Genomic DNA, 21,569 nt, shown 5'->3' with positions numbered 1-21,569 from the left:
TGCAGTCCCCGCCCAGCCTTAACGGCCCGGGCCCCGCGCGCACGTGACCCCACCCCGCCCCGCCGTCCCAGCGCGGGCCTCCATTGGCTGCACCAGGCGGGCCCCGCCCCCGTCCGGGGTGGGAGCCTAAGCTGCCCCGCCCGCCGCAGAGCTTAGGCTCCTGCGTCCGGACGGAGCGCTACGGCCGGACCCGGCTGGCTGGCGGGCGGAGCCGGGCCCGCAGGGTACCTGCGGGGTGATAAAGCCGAGCTGCAGGCGGCGCCATGGTGAGTGAGGCTGAAGGAGCTGGGTGATCGGGTCGGGCGGGGTCTAGCAGGAGGGGAAGGGGCAACCTGGAATGGGGTGGGGGCGAACGCTCGGCCGCTCGGCCACGGGACTGGGGTGGGGGGCCGTCCCTGCGGCGGGGGAGGGGCAGTTCAGCGGGGACGCGTCTTCAGGAGGAGGGTCTGTTCCGGGGGGCCGCGCCCGCGGGCGGGGATTCTTTGTCCGCTGCGCTGCGGCGAGATCGGGACAAAGGAGGCGGCGGGGGGCGGTGGCCGCTTTGAGAGGAGCTTGTGTCCCCCGCTTTCCCCCTGCCGGGTGCATTTCCCCTACCGCGGCCCACAGTTTCGTGCCCTGGGTCGGCCTCCTGTCTTCTCCCGACACTTCGCAGTTTTTAAAAATAACGGAGGAAGCGGGGGGTCCTGGCACCCCCCAGGTGGTTAGGAGGGCTTCTGGGGGTAGGGGTGGGGTACTGGTGAGGTCTGGAGCCCATTTGGCAGGTGGAGAAACTGAGGACAGCCGCAGCATTTGGTGCCAGGTTCCGTCGGCGGTGGCTGCGCGGCGTGGGCAGGACTGGGTCTCGTGGTCCCCGTTCCCCCCGCCCTGTCAGGCGGACTGGAGTTGTCTCTCCAGCTCTCCTACCCGCTCCAGCTGTCGCCCTCCGGGCCAAGCCCCTTTTTCCAGCCTCACACAGCTCCTTGTCTATAGAATGAGGGAGCCGAAGGAGTCGGCTCAGCGGATTAAATGAGAGGATGCGTGGAGTCTGCCTGGCACCGCGCCTGCACGTCATCCGCACTCAGCACCCGGGGGCTGGGGTGCTTGTCATCCTGTGTACCCCGCATAGAACCCTCTGCCCAGATAGCCCAGCCTCCCCCTGCTGGGTGGTGGTGGGGGTCTGACTGGAGTTTACCTGTCTCCTGGCCTTTCTAGCATGGGAGTGAGGAAGTATGTGTCAAGAACATCACACTTGAAGAGTTAAGGTTGAAATCAAGGATTCTGGATTCAGGCTTGCTGGATTTGAATCCCTGCGCAACTAATTTTGAGCTGTGTGACCTTGGGCAATTGATTTAACTTCTCTGAGCCACAGATTCTGTATCTGCAAAGTGGGCATAGTAATAACTCAACTCTAGAGTTGTTTTGAGGCTGAAAGGAGATGATCGTGTGAAGTGTTTAGCTCAGTGCCTGGCACACAGTAATCATCTCCAACTTTTGTCAGGCATCTGTTATTACTAAACTTGTTCAACCAAGTGGGCTGACCTTGGAGAAGCCAGTGAGAATGGCCTGTGGCTGATTCACAGGGTGGGGGCGTGAGTCTCAAACTTTGGGCTGCAGGAGACCCAGTCTGACCTTGGGGCAGTCCCTAGGTTCTGCCCCAGCCAGCTTCCTCTTCTGCAGATGGGAACCTACGGGGTTCTGATGCGAGTTTCCTCTTCAGCAGGGTGGGGGTGGAAGGATGAGATGACGCTGGCTGCAGAGCCAGGCACAGCCCTGTAATTGTTACTCTCCCATGAGCATCCCTACTTCTCTTGGTCCTGGCATTTAGAGGCTCCCAGGCCAGCTGGAGCCTAAAACAGAGCAGATGTTCCACTTGCACCTTGACTGTGCCCAGCAGTGCCCTATCCTCTCTACCATCTTATGTTCCTAATCAGAAACTGGGCAGGAGATGGTTCTGATTTGTGAACTGGGGTCTGATGAAGATAGTTGGCATACTTGGCAGATGGCTTTGTTGGGGGAGAGGGCAGTGTTGGAATCCCCTGGGGTAGGGGATGGTTGGCCCCCTCTAAACAGGGCAGCCAGAGAAGGTGGGAGTGGTGAGCTAGTATCCAGCTGGACTGGGTGAAACTCATAATATGCCCAGTTAAGTGAGAAGGTGGTGGCAGAGTGTCCCTGAGGAAGGGACTATTTGTGGCATTGGGCGAAGCTCTGTACCCTTCTGCAAGACAAAGCCTGAGGGAACAGGGATCCCAAGGGCTCACTGTCCTTTCTGTAGCACCCACGAAGGCGTGGTACCTGGTGACATGCAAACCCAGTAACCCCATGGCCCTTCTGTTTTCACATTTCTTACCACTTCTCATTCCCTCCTACCCCCCACAGTTTGGTGGGTGAGGTCAGGGCCTCACCCCCATTTTGCACACTGAGAAACAGGCCATTAGGAGCAGCTTGCTTGGCTGGGTCAAAACAATAGCAAGTGAAGAAATGGGATGGGGTGAAGGAGGGGTCTCAAATCTGCTTTTTGCTGGCTGTGGCCCCAGTGGGCCTTGAGTGTGTGCAGTGACCTGTTGAGTAGGGTTATGGCTTAAGTTTGGGGGCCTTGTGAAAAGGCAGGGACAACTGGAACCTCACCTTATATTGAGGAAGATGTAAGCTGGGGACCTTTTAGGGACAGCAGGACAGTGGGAGGTGTTGGCTGAGGACTGTCCTTTTGAAGCCATTGGTGGGCAGAGGGGGCAAGGGGTGGGAAGCTCAGAGGAATGGCCTCTGCAGACTGGAGAGGCTGGGCATTAAGGCTTGTTTTACTGGGAGTAGTGGGTGAGATCCAAGGTGAGATTCAGACCACCCTTGGCTGAAGGAGACAGGGAGGGTAGAGACTGGCCCTGTATGTTTGCGGGGGGAATCCATATGGCCTTGGATTTTCAGTGCCAACCTTTGTCCTAACTGAGGGAGCTGGCATGGAGATGCTGCAAAAGCAGGGGTGTCCAATCTTTGGGTGTCTCTGGGCCACACTGGAAAAAGAATCGTCTTGGGCCACACATTAAATACACAAACACTATTATAAAACAGAAAACTGTACTTGAATAAGAATTAAGTAAAAAAAATTAAATACACAAACACTAATGAAAACTGATGAGCAAAAAAAAAGTTTGAAGTAAATTTACAATTTTGTGTTCGGCTGCATTCCTAGCCATCCTGGGCCCCATGCAGCCCATGGGCCCGTGGGTCAGACATCTCTGCTACATAGGTTGGGGTGGGGAATCTGGTCCATCACCTATCCCCAGTGCCCAGAGACCACAGGCCCCTAGCTGTGCTTTGGTCCCCAGGCTGGCCTGGCTCTCTGTACTTGGGAGACCCTCCCCTTTGCTTTGCTGGACTCCCTTTCTGAGGTCACATCATGCTTTCTAGCTTTCCACTCTTGGTCAATACACTCAAATGCTCTGTGCCTCAGTTTCTTCATCTATAAAATGGGGATGATAACGGCAAGCAGTGTCAGGTGCTGAGGATTTGGGAAAATTAAATGACTGTATGGAACAAATGTTAACTACTCTGATGGTCATTCTGAGGGAGTCAGGTTTCTCAGATGCCATCCTGTGTGTCTGCCTAGCCCAAGCAGTGGCCCTCCATGTCCCACTTGGGGGCTTTCCTGGATTAGGGTGAGGGGTAGTTGACTTGCAGAAGACACTTTGGCTCAGAGGGGAATGGGGGTTGAAGATAGGGGAAGACCCAGGAGAGGCAAAGCAGATAGGGTGGGGTCTAGCCCAGGCCAGCCAGCCTCCCTCAAGCTTCAGGTTTCCTCTGGGCTCTACTTTTTGGAGGCCTCCTCCCCTCCCCACCACTCAGCACTCACAGTGACAGCTGTCCCGCCATGGGCTCAGGCCTGCCCAGGCTCTACCTGCATGTTTTGTTCCTACCCCTGCACTCAGGCTACAGCCTGCCCTTCCCTGAAGGCTGCTGGCTTGAGTCTGTTGGGACAGGCATGCAGACCCATGCCCAGGCTCCTGGGAGTGGCTTTGGAGGGAGGGAGCTGGCTCAGGAATGGGTACTGCCAACCATGATCCCCAAGAGAACCTGGTCTTCTCTGACTCATCACTGTATCCCTGGGCTTGGAGCACTCGGCAGACATTTATTGAGCACCTGTTGTGTGCTGATAATGGGACTGGGAATCCCGCAGCGGGCAAGATGGTCAGTGCCCTCTTCTTTCTGGCTCGGAGTCCACTGCAGGAAGGAGACAGCAGCCAGAAAATGTGTTCCCTGACCTAAGAAGATTTCAGGTAGTAGAGAGAACTAGGACATAAAATGGAATAGTGCAAGGTGATGGCAAGTATGGGGTAGAGGGGCATCTGGAGCCAAGGTAGTCTAGAAAGGCATCCCCCAAGATATACCTTCTAAGAAAGTCCCTAAAAATAGGAGGGGGCCAGAACTGGGACAATCAGGGAAGAACATTCCAGGCACGGAACAGAAAGGGCAGAGGCTTTGAGGTGGGAGGGTGGAGGGTGTGCTGAGGCTCGAGGAGGCAAGGAGTTCAGATTCTCTGCTGGTATCGGGGAGGGTTCTGAGCAGGGGGTGATGTGATCAGATTTTTTAAAAGATGATTTCTCAGGAAGTACTTGCTGAATGAATGAAGGAACAAACAAACACACTTGGAGAGGACAGGCATCACTATGGCCTGGTCACCTGGCTCTGTGCCCTTGGGGGTAAGGGACCTAGCCCCTGCTGTGCCCACTCCTGGCCTGGTCAGGGGCAGCTAGTGTCTTTTGAGGTTACCACACCTCTCAGAGAGTCCCTTTGGGCCAGGGGTTGGAGGGGTGCCGCCTCTGCCTCAGTTTCCTCATTAGTTCAGGACCACTGGCTTCAGCACATTTGGCCCCTGGGGTACCCCCTCCCCAGATCTTGCTGCCATTATTTGATTTCCCACTTCCTGCCCCTAAACCCCTCCCACTCCTCAAACACACACTTCCCCTACTGAATTGATACTGACTTCCTTTCCTGTCTCTGAGCACGATGGGAGAGCAGGTACCCCAGCAAGTGCTGGACACAAGAGCTCCAGTGGAGAGAGGGAAGTGGAGCGGGACAGGTAGGTACATGGTCTCCCAGGCAGGAAGAGAAAATGGAGGTTGGGATGGGTTCACCCAGCCAAAGCTGGTAGGCTCTGAGGTGGGGGGCCGGGGGAGTCACCTGTTCCATCTGGAGGGCTGAGAAAACAGGTGAGTGGGGTTGTGGGAGACTACAACAGCCCTAACGGTGGCAGGGGAGAGGCGAGGGTGACCTGTACGCCTGGGACACAGGAGGGTGCAGAGCTACTCATGGAGCACACAGTCTGATGGGGAGGTGGGTGCTCACCAGATGGCTGTGCTACAAAAGCAGGATTGCTTTTGCATACTGATAAACTGAGGCTAGGGCCCTGGAGGGAGAAATCAAGGGTACTCACAATACCAAGATACCCTCCTAGACTGTGGGGTCAGGAGGCTTCCCTGCCCGAGCTGGAGTTAACTAGGGCAGGGTGTCTCGACCTCCAAGCTGTTGATCTTTGTTGGGGTGGGAGGGGGCTGTTCCATGCTCTGTGGGATCTTGAGCATCATCCCTGCTCTCTCTCCACTTGGTGGCACTTCCCACACACCAGTCATGACCATCAAAAATGTCTCCAGATGTTGCTAGATGTTCCCTGGGGGGCATAGTTGCCCTATTGAGAACCATCGAACAAGGGTAAAGGGAGCAGAGCATTTGGGCAGAGGGACTGGCCTGGGTAGCAGGGCCTGGGCATACCAGGTCTGTAGGCCACTGTAGGCCTTGGGACTCTTCCTCTGGAAGACAAGGGCACTGGCTGCAATGGGCCTGCATGGTGGACCAGGGAGCCCACTGAGAGTGATGGCAGTGTTCTTAACCCTGGAGGTGGTAAGCAGAAAGCAGACTCCAGGGATATCACCTCCCTCCTGCCCAGGACCCTTCTGCAAACATGGGCATGGTGGCAAGTGGAAACCAGGGGCCTACAGGGTTTTTCCAGGGCCTGGTTCCTAGACAGACTCCGGGGTGTTGACCTTCAGGCAGACCTGGCCTTGGGTGAAGAGAGACTTCCTAGTGTGGTTAAAAATCATTTTTATTTTTAGTTAAAGCTTTTATTGCTCAAGGATAGCAGATCCCATCCACTTGGGAGGGAAAACCTTCCTTTTCCAACGCTGTCTACCTGCGTTGATGTCAGTCTTCTCAACAAAAATGAATTCAAACTGTCGCTCTCGGTGACTTGGTGCTTTTCTGCATTCTCACAACCACCTGGGTGTTAGTTACTGTTACTTGCTCTGCTTATGGTGAGACGTGAGAAATAAAGTGCAGGATCTTGGCGCTCAGGGGAGCCTGCTAGCTTCAGCACTTCTAATCTTAGTAGGCTGTTGCTGGCCTCACCTACAGTGAGGCTGGGGTTTTTTTGTAGCTTCTGCACTTCCTGCAGCTGCCTCTCCTTTGCTCCTCACCAGCCCCATTAACGGGCTCAGTGAGGTGGAGGGAGTTGTCTGAGGTTAGGAGGCCCCAAGTTGGTAGTCCAGCATATACACCCCCTCCTGCCTTCACTCAAACCAGCTGATGCTCCAGGTTCAGCCACTAGCACCCTCAGCTCCTTGCACTTGCCTGCAGGCCCTCTCTGGCCTTCAGAGCCTTAGCAGATGCTGTTCCCCAAGAGTTGTTTTTCTTGCACATCTTAGCATCAGCATTGCCTCCCTAAGTATCTCATGCCCTACCCAGTTCAGCATAGTGGGACCTGGTCCCCTATTGTCTTGGTATGGCATTTCTGCATCTGTAGTTCAGGTGTTTGGTATATTGACCCATTTGCGGTCTGGCTCCTGTGCCAGATGCTGAGCTTGGAGAGGGGCAGGTAGTCTGTTTCAAGTGCCTCCATCTTCTAGGACTTTGCTGCCTCGATGCCCTTCAGATGGTGAGGTGGACCAGGGCTCTTCCCAGGAGGCTGCAGTACTCCTGTGGGCAAAGGCTGTCATCGCCTAAACCCTCTGGCAGGTGTTCCTGAAGACTTGATTGAGCTACATGTCTCCTGTTCATGAGAGGCTGATGTCACTTCCCTGCTGTCAAATCCTTCATCTCTGGCCATCATGAAGCACTGGCTTTCAGTTCCTGACCTCCTGTGAACACCTAGCGGGGCTGGGCTCCCAGGACATTTACCTTAACAAGGCCCTTTTTCGAGCCCATGCTGCAGTGGAGTCACAGGTTGTGGACGCCCCTCTCCCCTGCATCTCAGGCTCTGTGGCTGGGCCAGGGTAGCTGCCTGTCTGGTAGCAGAAGCACCAAAGGTAGTGAATGGAAGTGGACCAGAGTGAGCGAGGAGAAGGCTGGGAACACCACAAGCAAAGGAACAGCAAAAGCCAAACAGTGTGTTTTTCACTAGGATGAGGATGGGATGGTCAGGCTTCAGAACTGATTAAAAACAGACCCTATGGAAGAGTCGATGCGAGCTCATGAGCTGTCCGTACCTTGCAGAGTCCCCAATGTAGCTTCATGTCGCTTTGTCTTTCAGGGCTCTCGTGTCCATCCTGAGTTCCAGCCTCACTAAGCCGGTCACCCCCAAGAGCTTCCTGCTGAGGAAGCCTCCCCCAGCATCGACCATGTCTATTATGGACCACAGCCCCACCACGGGTGTGGTCACAGTCATTGTCATCCTCATTGCCATCGCTGCCCTGGGGGCCTTGATCCTGGGCTGCTGGTGCTACCTGCGGCTGCAGCGCATCAGCCAGTCAGAGGATGAGGAGAGCATCGTGGGGGATGGAGAGACCAAGGAGCCCTTCCTGCTGGTGCAGTACTCGGCCAAGGGACCCTGTGTGGAGAGGAAGGCCAAGCTGACCCCCAACGGCCCAGAAGTGCACAGCTGAGCTGGGATGTGGAGGCTCCTGGGCCTGTGTGCAGCCAACTGAGAGGCGTGGGAGGGGGAAACCACAGACAGGCTGCCGTTGAGAGGAGGGGTTGATACTTGCTGGCATGGCCTCGCTGGGCTTCATCATCGCATGCACTGAGTCCTGGGGTCCCAGCTGTCCTAAGCCAGGACTCGGTGGCCCTGGGCATCCCCTCCGCCTCCTGGTGGGGCTGCCCATTGCTGGCAGTGGGTAGACCTCACCTTGCTGGGGTTCAAGGCCCCATAGTGCTTTTGTTACTTGAATGTTTAGCTGAGCCTGTTCTTGATGGAGCTACTACTACTGTAACGCGTGAACTCACAAACCTGTGAACTGTAAATAGGTCCCAGAAGCACGTGCTTAAACCTTTTGCTGATTTTAAAAAAAATATCAGATAATGTACATGGGACTGACCGTACTAATAAGCTGAGTCAAGGCTGTGGGTGAGGGTGTTAGACGTGTGAGGCCCAAGTTGCACTTGGCAGGAGCCTCTAATATATGTGTGTATGTACATAGAAGACATGACATGTCAGTTTTAAGTTTTGGGGCTGACCGGTTAGGGTGTTATGATTTCTGCTTGGTTAGCAGTGGATGGAAGAATCACATCACCGTCTCTTTCTCTAGATGGGTTAGGATCATTAAATACCAGTTCCTGTTGATAGCAGAATTATTGCAAGGAAGCTACTGCAGCTGCTTGGGAGCCGGTGAAGGATGGGTCAGGGGACCCGTCCCGAGGGCTGCCAGGCATCCTAGTAGCAGAGCAGTGCCCCTTTGGTCTTGAGCATGCTGAGCACTCCCTGTCCCTGTCCCTTTCCCCACCCCCACCGGGCATTACTTAGCACAGGCTTCTCAGAGCAGGCAGTAGCTACCTTTATCTGAAATCCAATTGGCCCAGGAGAGAAAACTCTGGTTTTGTTGTTGTATTTAATATTTTCTGCACTGGAGGAGAGGGAGAGGGGACTTTGAGGTTTCCTCCACTCCTTCGCTTTTCACAAATTGCTTCCTTTCTTAAATTACCACCCGCCCACTGGGTATTAGACTCTATTTTCCTCAGCTGGTCACCTAGGAGAATCACCTGACCCCACTAGGAGAGCACCAAGTGCAGTGGATGGACATTTCTTACACGCATGTGTACACAGGAGCCCCTAGATGCACCCCAACTGCTTGAGCTTAGTAGGGACCTGGGGGACCTGGCAGGGAGGAGAGTGAGTTTCAGGTTGAGTACTTAGTTTTCAAAAAGATGAAGAGTCAGTGGTTCTTGGATTGGGCCAGCGCCTCCACAGCCTACATCTCCAAGATGTCACTTGTGTACACTTCCGTGAACTTGCTTAGGTTTTTAATCCCACCACTGTTAAGCACATTCTGACTACCACAATTAAACTATGGCTTGTATCAGCATCCTCAGTAATAAACTGGAGGCCAGCCCTGGCTTAAACTGGGTGTGTTGGCCCTTAGCACTTGAGTGGCCCATCAGCAGCAAAGGCAGGTTGCTCCCCAGGGGCCTTAGGCCTCACCTGCCAGCCAGCCCCACCACTGTCAAGGGCCCTGACCTACTGGGTTTAACCTATGGCCTCACTCAAATCTCCTCAAAAAAGCATGTTGAACTAATCTTCTTTCTAGAACCCCAAGGAGGGAGCTTAGGGAACATTTAGTTTAGCAGCATATGCCTAAATTGGGGGTCAAACATTAAATAATAGCTTGTGGGGAGGGAGAAGGGTAGCTAGTTAGGCAATTTGAGCTGAAAGCAAGAAGAAATGTCTTTGGCCCCTAACTGGGGATGGCCAACCATGAGAGTTAGGCTGGAAACCAGCAGAGGCCCTGTGGGCTGGCAGCGGGGACTAGTTCCAAAGGTGCCGACTTTGGAAGTCAGGGACAAGGTTTGCTCTCTAATGAAGGATGCCCAAGGAAAATTGGAAGTGGAGGGACAGTTGACCCATTCCCCTCGCATTCCAGAACTTCCAAGCTTTCTACCTCTACTGTCTGCAGCCAGCAGTATATACCTAGGCTTTCACCTTAGTAACCCAGGAGCACCTGGGACTTGCATTTTCAGTCTCTGAGCCTGACCCTGAACATGACCATCACTTGTCTGTCAGGCTTGCTCTGAGGTTGTTACTGTGCCAGTGAAGTTTTGGTTCTGAAGTGCTGAAATGTTGCTTTCTCCTTAGTTTCACTTCTGGAAGTCCTTTATGCCACTCCCTGGTTGCCAGAGATGACATCTTTGCAGCCTGAATCCAGCCCATGAGCATGGTGGCTGTGTTGGGTGGGCGTCACAGGCACAGTGAGGCACTCATGGGGGTCTCTGGGAGGAGAGTGAAAGTGCCTATAGAACTGGAGAACAACCACGTGATAGCTGTCACTGGTATTTATCATAATCACTACTTTTTTAGCGTAGGCACCCAAACCACACACCCAACTGGCTTAGTAAGTTATGACCTCTCACTGAATTCTTTCTGAATAGCCTATGTTGCACTCAAGTTTTCAGTCAAGAAATTAGCCTTTCATCCTATATGTCACTGCAATAGCAACAGGAGGGGAATGGGGAGGGAACTCTGACACTGAGCCACTAAAGTATGGACTTATTTTTCAGACAAATCTTCAAGTGGACTGTGCTGACTGTGCTACTGTTTTCGTCTCAAAATTACCAAGTTTGTGCAATAAGTGCAAGGGATGTCATCCCTGTTCAATAAAAGCTGAATGACATTCACATTGATTTTCTAGACCACTGAGAAAATCTTTATTTACAATAAATTTCAATAAAATTTGCATAAATATATTCCCAGTGTACAGTATTCATCTCTGATTTCATGTCATTTAAAAGGTTAGTCTGTCCTATTCTCATTGCTCCTTTCAGCCGCCAGTGGGGAGCTGATATTGGCAGGTGGAGGGGTGCTGCCAAGTAACCAGGGGGCCCCTGAGGGCTCAGGGTAGTCAGAGTGCACCTCCTCGGGGGGAGTGAGATTTTCAGCTCCATCCTTGCCCTCCAGTTTCTGCTCCATGGTTGCCACCAGGATCTTGAGCCATGTGTTCTCAGTGAGCAGGTTTTCTGAGGCATCAGCTAGCTCCTGGAGCTTTTGGGCCACCTCATCAAGCTCCCGGGTCTTCTGCTCATACAGGGCCTGCAGCTGCTCACTGTGCAGCTGGAGCAGGCTGTGCTGCTTCTCCAGGGTCTGCTGGCGCCGCAGCAGCCGGTGCTCATCCCTGCGAGCACTCGAAAGCTGGGCCTCCACCTGGATTTGTGCTCGCTGAAGGGTGCTGATTTCAGCCCTCAGCTTCCGGATCTCTCGTTCCAAATGGGAGATGTGCCCCTGCTGTAAGACTGCCTCACTCTGAAGACACTCTTTGGTAGGAGGGTTATTAGCAAAGTTCTGGGGGACAGAAGCAGGGTCTGAGTGATGCAAAATGAACCTCAGCAGATTTGGAAGGGTGATGGGAAGGTCTTCAGGGTATTTCACACTTAGGTCCTTTCTGAAGAGAAAGGGAAAGGAGTTAAAGATGAGAGGCATGCCAACATGTTTAGTGCAAAAACAGACTTGCTACTGAAGGTCAGGCTGTTTAAATCCTACAAAAAATGTTCTGAGGACTGGACTTACAAAGCTGAGGATGTGCCTGCCACATGCTCATTCTGTAATTAAGGTGGTTTATCTTAAATGTGTGTCTGTTCCTGAGGACAAAGAGCAGCGCTTCTATTCACAGCCTCCAACAAAGATGAGGGCTGTCAGGCCCAAGCTGAAAGCCAGTGATGCAGGGCATGGAGAACCCATAGACAGAATGACCTCTGTGTGCTCTAAGAGGTCCAGGGGCAAGTCAGGAAGGGTGTCCTGGGGCAGGGCTGTCACCCATGTCATTCTTGTGGCCATCAACAGTGCTTGGTACAATAAAATAGGAAAAACCTGAAATATTCAGCCAAGTTTCTTCAGCAAGCACTTATTCCGTATTACCCAAGGTGAGAGTTCTTAACTGGGGGTGACCGTAGCCTCCAAAGGATATTTGGCAACATCTGGAGACATTTTCATTGTCATGATGGGGGAGGTGTTACTGGAACCCTGACCCTTGACAAACAGACCACCTCAGGGACTCTGAGGAATTAAAACTACCTGGCCCTAACAGCACAGGAAAAGGAGGGAGGGTGACATATTAAGGGGGTTTGCCCCAGAGTTTCACTGCACATCTGTAGGAAATTCCTTTTAGAACTTGTCATTTAATTGATGAGTAAAATTTCTACCACAGATCTATTTCCCTGTGTATACTCCACCTGTCCGCAACACATCAAAACCACCAGCTTTACACATGAGGTGGACAAAGGTTATTGTTGCCTTCTGAAGGGATGTGGGTTAAGAGCAGGGCTGAGGCACCTGAGCAGGACCAACTCGCAGCAGGGCTACTGCTCACTGCCAGGGGCTTCCAGACAAGCGGCTTCTCTGTGCCTCTGCACTGCCTCATCTGTGAATGGGTAACAAGGTATCATCTCCCTCACAGGACTGCTGTAAGGATTACATGAGTTACCCAAATGCTCAGTGAATGCCAGCTTAAAAAAAAAAATCACATTGTTCCTTAAAAAAAAAAAAACCAACCCAGAAACCACTCATTAAAAGCTTGTACACCTTCTCTACACAAAAAGCCAATGGTGAGATACCTAAGAAAAGACAAATGGTGTTCTGTTAATGGGTAGTCTTTTCCCTAGAAAATAAAAATCACAGGGAAATTAAAACCAGATATACCCCATTATATACAACAGTTACGGAAACTTGCAGGTAAATGGAATGATTTCAAACATTCTGAGGTTAAGTATATAACCACACCCCCCCCTTTAAAGCACAGTTTCCTTAACATGTAAGCTAACATGTAAGCTTTCTTCAAGTGGGGCATTCCAGCCATTACATCGACAACTAAAACCATCCTGGCCCTTGAGAAATGTGCAAGGAAGCAGAGACTGAGATCTGCTGCTAAGTCTGCAGCACAAATCAGGGCTAGGGCAGACAGTAAATGTGAATTATGCCCCCCACCCCCACCCCAGGATAGAGGCGCTGAGACACCTGTGTATCTGGAGGCACTTATAGGACTGAAAATAGCATTTCTAAGCATGCTGTTTTAGAGTTCCTGGAGCAATCACCATGAATCTACCTAATGGGTGTGCTAAAATGCTTCCAAACTTTTTAGAAGTAGCAAGGATACAAAGTGTTGATAAACTGCTCCCCAAAAAAGCAATCACTTTGAAAGTGTGGTGGTAAAGGTCCCACTGTTTGTCTGACTCTCCTCCAGATTCACTAGTAACATGTTTATGCACCTCTGGCACGTAAAAGGCCAAATATAAAAATGACAAGTGAGGTGTAAGGTATCTACTCTAAAGAAGACACTATCATACTGAAGGAGGGTGGGATGCTCCTATGAAGAAGTGAAGTCCTTCCCCAGGGGACACATTAGAGGGAACCACTCCCTTCTGATCCAGCACCTATGTTTTGGAATGTCATGAGTGGTAGAAGGAAAACTGCTCTATGATGCCCCTGAACAGGCAGGCCGGCCTGGCCCGGAGCAGGAGGCAGCCCAGGTTGCAAACTGGGACAGAGGACAAGCTCCTTAATGGTGGCTTTCTTTTCATTATTATAAAATTAGATGTGCTCACTGTAGACAATTTGCAAAAAATCTAAAAAGCATCTAAGAGGCACCCCCAGATGACTTGTAATCCTCACTCCTCCAAAATCATCATTGATAACATTTTGACATCTTTTCTTCCCTTATGTATACCTTTTAACCAGTTCAAATTTACATTTTATCAAAACATATTTTTATATTCTTTTCACCAAAAATAACATAAGCATGTGTATGTGAAAAAGTCTCATTTACTTCTTATCAATCTTTTTCATTTTCTCTTTTGCAAGATTGTCAGCTCATATCCTTTGCCCATTTACCTTCTGAGTAAACTGAACATTCACTTTGGACCAGCTTATGAGGAGCTTACTTTACTCCTATCATTTATTTTGAAGAAATAAGAAAAACTCCATTCCAAACCAGTAATGCTTTCCATTAAAATAGAACTGGACAGTCTTTTCATTTTCAATATTTACCTTCTTGATTTTTCAATTCAAGGAAAACAGTAAAGGGCATCAGTGAGCCCAATGTGGGTCTGGTGAACAATGTCACCTCCATGCTGACTACATCAGACAACTTTAGAATAAAAGACACTCAAGCCAGACTTAGGTCCCCAAACACACAACCCTCCACCCCCAAGTCTCTTTCCCTGTCTATCTCAATACATATTCATGGATTCTAGGTGCTGATAACTTCTTTATTCAAGGCCAGTGCTGGATCTTATGACTTTAATACTTTTCTAAGCTGTGTTTGGATTCCAAAATTATGCCCCATTAAACTTCATGCCCAATTTCTGTCCCATACAGATGAAATTGCTAGTGTTACTGTCCATAATTCCATAACTGTGTGGCTCTCTAAAACTTCTTAGAAAGAAAAAAAGCTCATCATGACAAGTTGACAGTAATACAGGGTGAGTCATACTCTGTTTTTAGTGTGTGATTTGACAAGACCCTACTACCACAGGAAGTATTCCCGAAAAAATTCTTTGTGATAAAGAGGAAAAAACAAGGAAATGATTCAATACATATGAAGGAAGCACTCTCCTGGTGAAACACGAAAACACAGCAGTGGCTGCAATAAATGGTAAAAGTGAGTTCGGGAAATTAAAGCAGTAAATGTCACATGTGAGGTAGGGACCTCAGCAAATGCTTTTCTCCAGTAAAGGTATTGTCAAAGACATGTGACTGGGTCCCCAAGGACCCACCCTTTTAAAAACAAAATGGAATCTGTAAAAAGGAAGAGGACATCTGGTTTATTGACTTTGAAAGGCCAAGAATTAATTTCCCTTTGTACCAAAACATCCGCATCCACATTTGCTAATTGCCAAGTCTCATTCCCTTGGCTAATGTCCTGCCCCTTCTTGCTGGATTTTCAAGGTAGTTGGAATAATCGCAAAACTTGGAGTACCACTCAGACAAATGTGAGGAGATCCAGGTGACAGCCTTGTGGTAGACTTTCAAAGAAGTCTGCTCACTTGGGAAGAAGACTCCTTGACCCCTACTTCTTCCTTGCACAAGAGGAACAAGGTAGTCATGGGCAGGGCTCAACGAGAAATGACACACAAGAAAGCCTGGGCAGGTGCGACCAAGACCCCCTGTAAGGCTCATCAGATGCTTGTTGTTTTGCCCCACAGAAATGCGGCACACTCTGCTGTCAATCTCGGCATCCACTGTATGCTCATTAAGGCCAAGAAAGCTAATGAGTTCTGATGGTGACACCTATTTTCGTGTAAAACACACTCTGGCGGGGGGTGGGGGGTGGGGGAGACTTCTTTCAAAATGACACCACAGCTGTACTGTGACACTAAAGCCCTTTCACCTTTCATCCCTAATGGCACATTTTTTTGAATGATACATTTTATTCAAAATAGTTTAGTAATAACTAATGATTTACATTTCACTTCTATGAAATATCTTAAACCCATTTCATTTTCAGCAAAAGAATGCCATCTGCCCAAGTACAAAAAAAATCTACATTACCTGTTACAGGGAAAAAATAAAACAGTAGGAAGACGGTCAACCATAAATTCCCAAGGAAGATCATTCCGAGATACATCAATCCTAGAAAATAGAAAGAACAGAAAAAGTAAAACACTTGCCAAGAAACTCCAATCTGAAAGAACCTTCTCAAATAACTGAAGAACCTAGAGCATTTTCTGTGACCAGCCTTCTCAGCAAGTGCACCATCAGGTTTAAGTTGGGCACAGCTCATGCAGGAAGCACCGATACTTCCTGACATGAATCTTCCCACTTCACTTACTGAGTGGATATGTAATGTCCTGAGAGTAAAAATGAACTTCCCCAAAAAAGCCTCACTAACACCTCAGGAGTAGCACGCCTACCTGATGAGACCTGGGTAAGTACTTTAATCCCTGAATTAGCTGTGGAAAAACAAGGAAAATCATTGTGCAAAATATATCAAGCCTATCTGAAGATGAAAGAAAACTGGAAAAGAAATACTATACTCTATTTAATATTTTGTAAATCTGGATGGAGGCCCCAAAAGGTGTATTTTATCTTAGCAGATTTAAAATTTTGTAAAAACAGAAAATGACATCTGTGCTAAATTACCCAACCTACCTGCGTTTAATTACTATTGAACTAGGTGGTGGCTCCTCTTGCAGCTGGCTATGAGCAGGACACGCAGCAGGGCCCCCACCCCTCAAGGGCTGCTCAGATGGAGCAAAAAGAACATTCTAGAAGGAGGGTACCAGTAGAGGGCTGCTCAACCCTACTTCCACAAATACTGCATACAAAACATGGAAATGTTTTGACTCATTAACTTGACAGAAGTTTTCAGAAAGTATTGGGGAAGGCAGGACGAGTACCATGCATTTGTCCAAAAAGATAAAATTCACTTAAAAAAAAGACATAACCAGCACTGGCTGGTGTAGCTCAATGGATTGAGCACGGGCCTGTGAAGCAAAGGGTCGCCGGTTCGATTCCCAGTCAGGGCACATGCCTGGGTTGCAGGCCAGGTCCCCAGTGGGGGACACATAAGAGGCAACCACACATTGATGTTCCTCTCCCACTCTTTCTCCTTCCCTTCCCCTCTCTCTAAAAATGAATAAATAAAATATTTTTTAAAAATTGCATAACCAAATTATAACAACTTTAAACAGTTTTACTAATACAACACTCTTAATACCTAAAACACTAGAGTTCCATTTTTTAAACAAGTAGTGTCAAACATTTTATTCTATAATCAAGTATGTTTTTCCTCTGGATTTTTACTTCAGAGAAAGACCAAACTTTAAAATTAACCATATATTTCATCCTCTATTTTTCTTCAATTATTTGTACACAAAGCCTTGTTCTAGTGAGTGGGTAAAAATGCCAGCACGTGCTCAAACATAATTACTTAACGTTCTTCTACTGTTGGATATAAATGATGTTGCCATGCTTCTAATGGAAGTCCTATTTCCTTAATTCCCCAAAGTGAAATTAACTGGGTCAAAAATGTATAACCATTTTTGTGATTTCTTACAATGTTACTAAAATGATTTCCAAAAAGGTTATGCCAATTTATTAGCTACATCTGACTGTGCTAATTTCACTGTTTTATCAAAGATCCTGTCACTTAAAAGCATTTGTTAATTTAGTCAGTATAAATGATACACTGTTATTCTTTTAATTTACAATTATTAGATTATAGTTTCCCCAGTTTATTTATTCTCCTCTTATATGAAAAACCTACTCATGTCATTTCTTCACACTGGAATCCTTCTTAGCTATTTCTCCACCTGCTCCCAATTTTTTTTTATTGTGGTAAAGTCTATGAAATATAAAACTTACAATCTTAACCATTTCTAAGTGTACACACGGTTCAGTGGTATTAAGTACATTCATACTGCTGTGCAACCGTCATCTTGCAAAACAAAACTCTGCACCCATTATCTCCCATTCCTCCCATCCCTGCAACTCCTGACAACCAACATTCTGCTGTCTCTATGAATCAGACCACTCTAGGTGCCTCACAAACCATACAGTGTATGTCCTTTTGTGTCTTATTTCATCTGGCATTAGTGTCTTCAAGGTTCACTCATGCTGTAGCATGTGTCAAAATTCCCTTCTTTTTAAAGCTAACCAGTTTCCTCTCAACAGTTTCTTAAACCATTTTAATTTTTCAGGGTCTGGGATATGGACACCTGATTCTGAATCCTGGCCCCTCACTTACATGCTATGTAACTCTGGGCAAGTTATATAACATCTCAGGGGTGCACCCCTAATCTTTCTGCACCCCAGTTTCCTCCTCAGTAAAAAGAGAATGATACTCATGTCTGTTTCACTGTATGTTCTGGAGATTAAGTCATAATATGTACATATAAAAATTTCTCAGCACTGTAACTCCCCAAATTTGGTTCTAATCAGCACTTATAAGAGGTGAAATATACAAGGTCTGTCCTTAAATAATCCAGCCATTGTTAATATAATGAGAACGATTTGCACCACACTGATGTAACCTGGCAACCAAGGAGAGTAGATCGGAATACACATGTGTGAACAATGACAACTTCCCTGTTCTAGTCAGTGGGGCGGTAGACACCACTGAGTGAGCATGTGTACTGTGTGGCCATCACATTCAAAATGACAGCAAGTACAGCAATGAATATACATCAAATTTTGCATTAAGCTTGAACATTCCTCCAGGGAAAACTATTCAGATGATTCAGAAGTCTGCAGCTATGGGCATCTGGTGATTGGCAGCTTCATCACAACAATGTGCCTACTCACACATCACATCTAGTGCAGAGTTTTTTGCATAATATCAAATCACCAGGTGACTAAACCCCAGTACAGCCCAGATTTGGCACTCTGAGACTTCTCACTTTTCCCAAAACTAAAATCACCTTGGAAAGGGAAGAGATTTCAGACTGTTGGTAATAGTCAGGAAAATACGACGAGGCAGCTGATGGCGATTGGGAGAACTGTGTGAGGTCCCAAGATGCCTACTATGAAGGAGAGTAAGGCACCATTGTCCTATGTGCAATGTTTCTTGTATCTTCTTCAATAAATGTCTCTACTTTCCATATTACGTGGCTGGATATCTTCTGCACAGACCTTGTATATGCCATAAAATTCAACTCTTGACCTTTTTTGTCTGTTTTCCTTATTTATTTTCATTGAACATTTTTCTAGTGGAATTTGTTTACTTCTCTTTCATTATTTTTTAAAACTGCTTCACTTTGGAAAATTTCCATCTCTCAAAGAAACTAGCAAATTCAATAATCTATCTTCTATTTTTTTCTATGATTTGATCTTATATATTTAATTCTAATCTATCCGGAGGATCTGGGGGGGGCAGGGAAGATATATCTAAATAAAATTTTCCCCAAAACTGCTTAGTCCATTATCAAAAACTCTTTAAGTCTTATTTTTACAGAACAATAATTAAAATTTTTTTGTGTACTAAAGAGCCCACAAACAGTATCCACAGAATCACAAAAACAGAACATGTGGATATCAACCAATCTTTCCTTTTCATTTATGAATGAGGAGAAAAACAAGGCCTGGTGGAAAGATTTACTCCAGGTCCCAAGGCTGGTTGGCAGCACATCAGGGACTGGCCCCCTTTAACTGGGCCAGGGCCCCAGTGCTATGCAACTCCTGGGCACCCTTCCCGCGGTACTACATAGAAGCTGGCCACACCAGGGGGCTGTCCGAGCTCCCGGGTCAGCAGTGATCCCACATACCTGCACTCACACTCCTATGAATTAAATCGGGCACACACACTCAACGTCATGGAAAAAACACTCCGAATTCATCAGGAAATCTTTGGGTTCATTGAGGTTTTGCTCATGACTTTAAGCTGACAATTAAATTCAACCAAATCTTCCCCAAGGTTAATGAAAAGTGGGCAGACCCTTGCAAACCATATGGCTAAGCTGTAAGAAAGAGTGAAGTCAAGAACACAGCCCAAAGTGCTGTAGAACAGGCTTCCTTACCTTGCCACAGCGACTGTATCTGGTGGCAGGAGGCGAGCTAGCTGGATGAAGACGTGATTGAGGGATGGACAGAAGCCACACCACTGTGCATAATAAAGCAGCAAAACATCCTGTGGGAAGAGGGAGATTGGCTGTGACTGGTGCCTGAGAAATAGCTTCTCGGGCCCTCACTCTGCTTAGAACCCAGTAGGCATTCAATAAATGCTGCTTCTATATAAATTATAGTGAAAAAATTGATCGTCAGATTTTTCCAGTTATGAGCTTTGCTTTCTTAAGGACTTTTTGCAATTAGAAAAGCCCATGTAATTCGCACATGTTCCGTAATAAGACTGTCACATGGTTAATCTCCTATACATCAAAACCAACTGCTCACCCTAAGAATTACAGCTTTAAAAATAATTTAATAGGGATAGATGGCTTAATTTTTGCCTCTCTCATAATTCCATACCTGCTTTTGAAGGACTACTTCCCAAAAGGTATCAGTTGTCACTTCAGTGATTAAATGCTGAGAAGGGAACTGGGCAGAGTCACTTCCAATAAGATGCCTTTTCAAGGGACTGTAGAGGATGCTGAAGTTTTGAATAAAAGACTCTAAAAATAAAGAGAAAATGAGATCAACTCTTCTCTAAGTAGAAGGAGAGTGACCTACTTTAAACTCTACCTTTTAAAAATTGGGATGGCTTGACAGGTTTACATTTTTAACAGTTCATCTACATGCAAAACACTCAACAAAGCTGCTCAGGGTGTCACCAAGTTTTAGCCTTGGTGCTATGAACTCAGCAGACGGTAATTTAGATAACAAGACACCATGCATTGTTAGATGCTCTCATATTCAGACTAGGAATGCTATCCTGTTTTATCTTAACAAGACTGGTCCACAAACAGACACAAGAGATTGCTTAAATTATCAACATGCCATAATCTTTTAAGAGATTTCAACCTATAATACTAAGACTGTTAACTATAACTACAAATGCAATAATTGCACCAGTCTACTATACTGTATTAGGTATTTAATACTAGTTAATTTGAGGACAAGGAGCTATGATTTTTGTTTCCTTTAGTAAAGTTCCTCAAGTTTCTTAAAATGTTAGAAAAATAAACTCAATTTTATTTAGCAGAAAAGAACTTTAAAAAACCCATAAATAATCCAAAAACCTAACTTGAATCAACAGTATTACTCTCCCCACAAATGCCACTGTATTATCTGAAGCAGCAATAATCTGAGTTTCACTTCTTTTTCTTTCATCGAACTCTCTCCATTTTGAGGTTCAAATGAACAATGCAATGTTCTGCAGAGGGAGAGGAAGTAAAGAATGTCATATGAATACTAAAGAGAATTCCTTATTAGCACTGAATAACACTTTGTTGGCTATGTTTTTGAAACATAAAGCAAAGAATTATTTGCTAATCTGCATGAGGCTTAAATTCTGAAACTTCTCCAGAGACAGCTGATTTAAGAGTCAACACTCAAAACCAACACCAACACCTAGTAGATTTTTCCTTTTAACAAGGACCCTTACACATTTTGTCACCAACTACAGGACAAAGAATTAAGCTCATTTTTTCAGAATAAATACAGAAAATGAAAAGAAATCTTAAGAAGGCTTCTTTTAGATTACGCTTAAATTCAAAGTGAACACCTTATGAACTCACTGAGTGCTTGAGTATAACTGAACAAAATTCAGGGAAATCCAATAAACAATTACTTAAAAAATAAAGGCTTGTTTCATTTTAAGAAAATAGTACAGCAAAATCTAACTTTAGCAAACATGAACTAGAAGCAATTCGTAAAATTAATAGAGTATGTACTTCATAGAGTGACTTGGCACAGGGTCCTTCAAATACTCAGAAGCCTTTGTGTTTATAATACATAATTTGATATAGAACAAAATCAGTGTTTACATAAGCCTTTTCAAATGTGTCTAATGTAAGAAATAAGCTTCACCTAGACTTTTAAAAAAAGACAGCTGAAAGGACTGTTATTTAGGGGCTCTGAGTTTACTGTTGTCACACTCTCTAAAACTTGAAAACAAAAAGGTTTCCTTCTCTACCAAATTCCTCTCGTCTCCATTTGGCAAACACCGACTTTCCCCATGTTTCCAATGAGGCTGAACTAACATGGCTTTTGAATTTTCACTTCCTGATGTGTACATCAAGGATGTCAGCAAAGTCCT

At 47.0% G+C, this 21,569-nt stretch overlaps 2 protein-coding genes across 6 annotated transcripts in view; one reads left to right on the top strand and one right to left on the bottom strand.

Annotated features, from left to right (window-relative positions):
* Positions 1-152: 152 nt before the first annotated feature.
* Positions 153-10,572, top strand: SNN (stannin). Of its 3 annotated transcripts, none has more exons than XM_037069011.1 (2): positions 153-266; positions 7,493-10,572. In XM_037069011.1, exon 2 carries the CDS (start codon positions 7,581-7,583, stop codon positions 7,842-7,844), a length of 264 nt encoding a protein of 87 aa, XP_036924906.1. In that variant the 5' UTR covers positions 153-266; positions 7,493-7,580; the 3' UTR covers positions 7,845-10,572. The 3 variants fall into 3 exon arrangements, with proteins under 3 accessions (XP_036924906.1, XP_036924904.1, XP_036924905.1); XM_037069009.1 differs by lacking the exon at positions 153-266 and adding an exon at positions 4,816-5,054; XM_037069010.1 differs by lacking the exon at positions 153-266 and adding an exon at positions 6,075-6,209.
* The window catches only part of TXNDC11 (thioredoxin domain containing 11), a 61,873-nt gene continuing 50,872 nt past the window's right edge, over positions 10,569-21,569 (bottom strand). For all 3 annotated transcript variants that reach the window (XM_037069005.1, XM_037069006.1, XM_037069007.1), the window contains 4 exons: positions 19,841-19,983; positions 19,393-19,502; positions 15,428-15,508; positions 10,569-11,327 (listed from right to left, as the gene is read on the bottom strand). In XM_037069005.1, the coding sequence (XP_036924900.1) occupies positions 10,682-11,327; positions 15,428-15,508; positions 19,393-19,502; positions 19,841-19,983 (980 nt within the window). In that variant the 3' untranslated portion in view covers positions 10,569-10,681. The remainder of the gene's footprint in view (positions 11,328-15,427; positions 15,509-19,392; positions 19,503-19,840; positions 19,984-21,569) is intronic.

Source organism: Sturnira hondurensis, unplaced genomic scaffold (genome assembly GCF_014824575.4).
Source record: "Sturnira hondurensis isolate 20B ecotype Veracruz unplaced genomic scaffold, ASM1482457v3 Scaffold0018337, whole genome shotgun sequence".
NCBI classification, from domain to species: domain Eukaryota; kingdom Metazoa; phylum Chordata; class Mammalia; order Chiroptera; family Phyllostomidae; genus Sturnira; species Sturnira hondurensis.
Note: the sequence above shows the minus strand (reverse complement) of the source record. Positions and strands in the feature narration are given on the sequence as shown.

Bases quoted from the DNA above. Each gene is read 5' to 3' on its own strand.
- SNN (XM_037069009.1), top strand. From the start codon at position 4,978: ATGGGAGAGCAGGTACCCCAGCAAGTGCTGGACACAAGAGCTCCAGTG. The intron at 5,055-7,492 runs GTACATGGTCTC...TTTGTCTTTCAG, and splicing joins AAGTGGAGCGGGACAGGTAG to GGCTCTCGTGTCCATCCTGA.